This window comes from Pygoscelis adeliae, unplaced genomic scaffold (genome assembly GCF_000699105.1).
Source record: "Pygoscelis adeliae isolate BGI_AS28 unplaced genomic scaffold, ASM69910v1 Scaffold34, whole genome shotgun sequence".
Lineage (NCBI taxonomy): Eukaryota > Metazoa > Chordata > Aves > Sphenisciformes > Spheniscidae > Pygoscelis > Pygoscelis adeliae.
In genome coordinates this window covers 6,723,969-6,728,069 of record NW_008824658.1, presented here as the reverse complement: position 1 = coordinate 6,728,069, position 4,101 = coordinate 6,723,969, and the positions used below count along the sequence as shown (strand labels likewise).

General features: G+C 46.1%; 1 protein-coding gene across 1 annotated transcript in view; it reads right to left on the bottom strand.

The window, feature by feature from the left end:
• Positions 1 to 4,101, bottom strand: part of SLC22A4 (solute carrier family 22 (organic cation/zwitterion transporter), member 4) — a 19,174-nt gene that overhangs the window by 8,274 nt on the left and 6,799 nt on the right. The window contains exons 4-5 of the mRNA XM_009322780.1: positions 3,528 to 3,699; positions 702 to 828 (exon numbers count right to left, since the gene is read on the bottom strand). Of these exons, the coding sequence (XP_009321055.1) occupies positions 702 to 828; positions 3,528 to 3,699 (299 nt within the window). The remainder of the gene's footprint in view (positions 1 to 701; positions 829 to 3,527; positions 3,700 to 4,101) is intronic.

The following is a 4,101-nucleotide window of genomic DNA, read 5'->3' as shown; positions in this document are numbered from 1 at the left end:
CAGCAGGAGCTCCGGAGAGGGCAGAGCCACTAGAGGGGGAGATGAGCACAGGAACCAGCTGTTCCGCTGCGGCTGTGCTGCTCCCCGGCTTGCTGGGGGACTAGGTTTGTGTTAGGCTTTCTCCTTTTAACCAATGAATTTGAAATATGAGAAAAAAAAGGCCTGCGGAAGAGCTTATTGTTCTTCACTGCCTTTGCTACAGTCACGCTTTTCAAGTGCCCTTTAACACTCAGGGGCTTTGACTTGGTTTGTGCAACCTGAGGAGTCCCTTGGGGCTCCATGCAGCCCCGGCACACGTGGGTGTCGATTCAGGGTCCCCTGCGCAGCCCCCCGCGAAGGGCTGCTGTTAAACTGCAAACCGCTAATACTGCGCCAAGCTGAAATGGGGACAAATGCATCTTCCTCAGGTCTTCTCAGTGCCCGAAGGATGAAGCAATCTGGGTCACCCTTGCTCTGAAAACCACAACCAACCACTGCCGAGGAAGAGAATTTTTACCATAAAAAAACCCCAAACAAACAAAACCCCCTCTGGCTTCTCATTTTGAACTCGCTAACTCAGCACTTACCTCACGCCAGCAGTCACTGCCAGCCTCTAAGAGCTGCTGGTGCAAACCATTTCTCTGCTGGCATTTCCCAACAAGTCAACTGGCCAAAGGGGGAAACTGCTGGTGAGGTAAAGTACTGGGACGTATGAAACATACCTCCGCGGTGTCGAAAAGCACGGCTGGGGCTGGAACGCCATTTATTTTTGCAGCCTTTCGGATAATAACTTCTGCCTCCTTATATCTTCCCTGGGAGATCAGCCACCGAGGGGATTCAGGAATGATCCTGTAATAAGTTTCAGAATAAATGACTCAACGTTTTCACAAAAGTAAAAAGTTATTAAAAACACATGTATCATTTTTATGAGTTACGCTCTCATCTCACAGATTGCTTGCAGCAGAAGCCAGTCAGCACAGAAGCATATGGGCAACGTAATTCATGGATTTGTCCCACTGGGATCAGTGGGAGAATTCAAATACATGGGACGTGTTTATTCTCGTGCTGAAGTAGATGCACACTTGGTCCCTTGTCCTGGGTGGTTGTTTTTTAAGGAATAATTGATGTCCACCAGAAGAAAACAGATGTCACCCGATAGACAGCAAAGATGGGGGTAGCTTAACCAGTGTTGAGCAAAAATATTCTTAGGAAACTGCACACGATGTGGAAATGCTTTAAATATGTCCAGGGTATATTTAAAGGCTCTGTGACATAGGAATCTTCTATACAAACCTCACAATTTTACCACAACTCTGAGGCAGGCTCTCCCAGGCAGAGGACAGTGGCAGTGTCTCCTTGCAGTTGATGACATTTTCTAATCAATTCCAGGCATGCGTTGAGTGAATTAACACCAAACGCAGGACAGAAGATCTCACCTTTCCTTAACTAAATCCTTTGATCTTAACAGATGCTACCTTCCTCCCTTTAGCCAGAAGCATTTTTTTCCTCTCCTTGGAAAAAAGCAGGTCAGACACTCCTTTTCTGATGAACTCCCTAAAGGACTGACCCAAAGCCACATCAATGGTTTTGAGCGTCAGATGATTTATATCAGATCGTTCAACCACTAATGTGAATTTCTGTGAGGTGAGCTGTCTCCACTGCTCTTCTTTGTGGGCAAGCTGAAGAATGCAAGACTGCAGAGACAATGCTGGGAACCTTCTGGAGAATTTGGAAGAGGAATGAATAAAAGAGCAACTATGGCATGGAGCAGTGGGATGTGCAAGTCACATCGCCCGTGGAAGCAGTGGTTCAAAAGCCCAAGTGCCAGCTAATACCAACCTGCCTCGGCAGAGCTTTGCCAGTGCACTTTGATCCCCATCTACCACCACATTAGCCCCAGACTGGAAGTGCTATCCGTGGAAATTTTTGGCATGCTTTACGATGTATGCTCTTGAAAAGCATCGAAATTCCCACCAAATACATTTCAAAGCAGGACTCCGAAGCCATGCCTTGGGGACAAATTTCATGTGCCTCACAGTGCCTGTTCTAGAGCAGACATCTGAGAGGCTTCCACCCAAAACCAGCCTCCCCAAAGAGCAGCTGCTTCGTGCAGAGGGAAATGCCACTGTGTTGAAGGAGTTTGAAACATTTCAAGTTAAATAAGCAAATTAACCCTTAAATAGAATCAGACTATCTTTAAAGTCAGATGATAGCAGAGGTGGAGCTGAAAACCATTTTAAAGGTTTGAAGACTAAGATAAAAAAAAAAAAACAAAACCATCAGCAGAGACTTCTGACAAGACTGAGACCTGTAGGAGGTCTTTTAGACTACACAAGAGTGGGTCTAAATCACTTAATTGTGATAAAAGTTATTAATCTCATCAGTATAACTGTTTCAAGATAATAGGAAGAAAGGAGTTCCCCAGATAAGACTAATATGAAAGGAAAGGAAATAAGGATAATGCAAATTATCCTTATTTTAAGAGTGTGAGTGATACCTTGCCTTGTCCTTCCTATTTTCTAAACACCTATCTCTTCAGAAAACAACAGATGACCAAGGCAGCAATGGAACAAGGATATCTGCCCTTCTTCAATGCTTCTGTCCAGCTGAGAAGAGCAGGGAGTTTTCCTAAACTGTTTTTTTTTCAGTCCCCCAGGGCAGAGCATCCATGGGCAAGTGAGGGTGCACTTACCTGTCCACCAGTGCATTAGAGCAGAGGTGGGTGAATGCAATGGAAAGATGAAAGAAAACATAGAGTCAGCCACCAAGAAGACAGCGTGGGATGGCTCAGAGGAGCAGGGTAGGGAAGAGCCAACCTCTGGCTTAGCCAGACAGAGTTACTGTGGGCTGAAGGAGCTCACAAATCAAAGTCCTGCTCCAGCAGCCAAAGGAAAGCCTGGGGAGGACAGACTAAGATTGGCACGCAGAGCCTATGGGAGAGCTATGGTGAGCTCCTGGCCCGGTGAGCTATGCCAGCAAACACCTCTGCTTAACGGCATGTAGTGCAATGAACTGCTTAATGACATCAAGTGCAATAAGCTGCCAGCTGCTGCGTGCCGAGTGAACGGGCTCAGCCTTTCACTGAGGTTTTAGTACCAATCAGCAGGTGAATCTGCATTTACAAATGGCTTAAAGAAAAAAGCAAGGAAGAAAAGTTAGAATGAATCGCCCAGTGGTACTACGGGGGTAAACCTAGAGGTGGTTAACGGTGTCCAGAGTTAGGAGTCAAATACAGAATTCCCAAGCTGCTCTGGAAAGCTGGCGAAAAAGTGGCTTCAAGCACAGGGCCAGCACCAGCGAGGCTCTGCAGGTAGTTAACTTGACTTAAAACTGGCAAAAAAACCCCCAACAAAAAATCCCCCCAACTCCCACCTCAAGGCAAAGCCTCCTCACATGGCAAACAGAAAAAAAAAAAAAAAAAAGAGGAGACATTTTTTTTACCACCCCCCCCCCCCTAACACCCTGTCAATGCCCGGCCCCCAGCGTGGGAGAGCATCAGGCGGGGAGGGGAGGTGGGGAGCGTGGCCTCGTGGCGTGGGGGCACTCACCACCAGAGCGGGATGCAGAACAGCCCCGGGACAGTGAGTGCCAGCAGCAGCATCCGCCAGTCTCTGATGAAGTAAGCAAACAGTGGCAGCAACATGTAGCCAATTGCAAAAAATATGCAAACTCCTAATGTAGAGAATATAATACGAACTGATTTGCCAAGAATTTCTGTTCCTGTTTAAAACAAGGGAGGTTGGATTAGCATTTTAACTCTTTCTTTTCAATCATGACTAAATACTTTACTGCATTTACAAAAAAATAAGCTAAACAATCTTAGAAAAGAGCAGTTTCTCTTATAATACTTAAACGGACACTTGCTAAGGAGCAATGATCCAAGAGATCATCATCATCATCACAGTGCTATTAATCTGGTGGGAGGTTCCTCCAGATTTTTGTTGTGCATCTCCTCTGGAGCTGCCATTGAAGCACCCATGAGACTAGCACCATTTGGGCTCTTCCAGTGCCCCAGCAGTCTGGCAGAGGCTGATACAAAACAGGTTTCAATGCTAAACATAGTTGTAACGGCAACTTCTATGCAGTTTCTATGTTATTACCATCAGTATCTGCTCACAAATC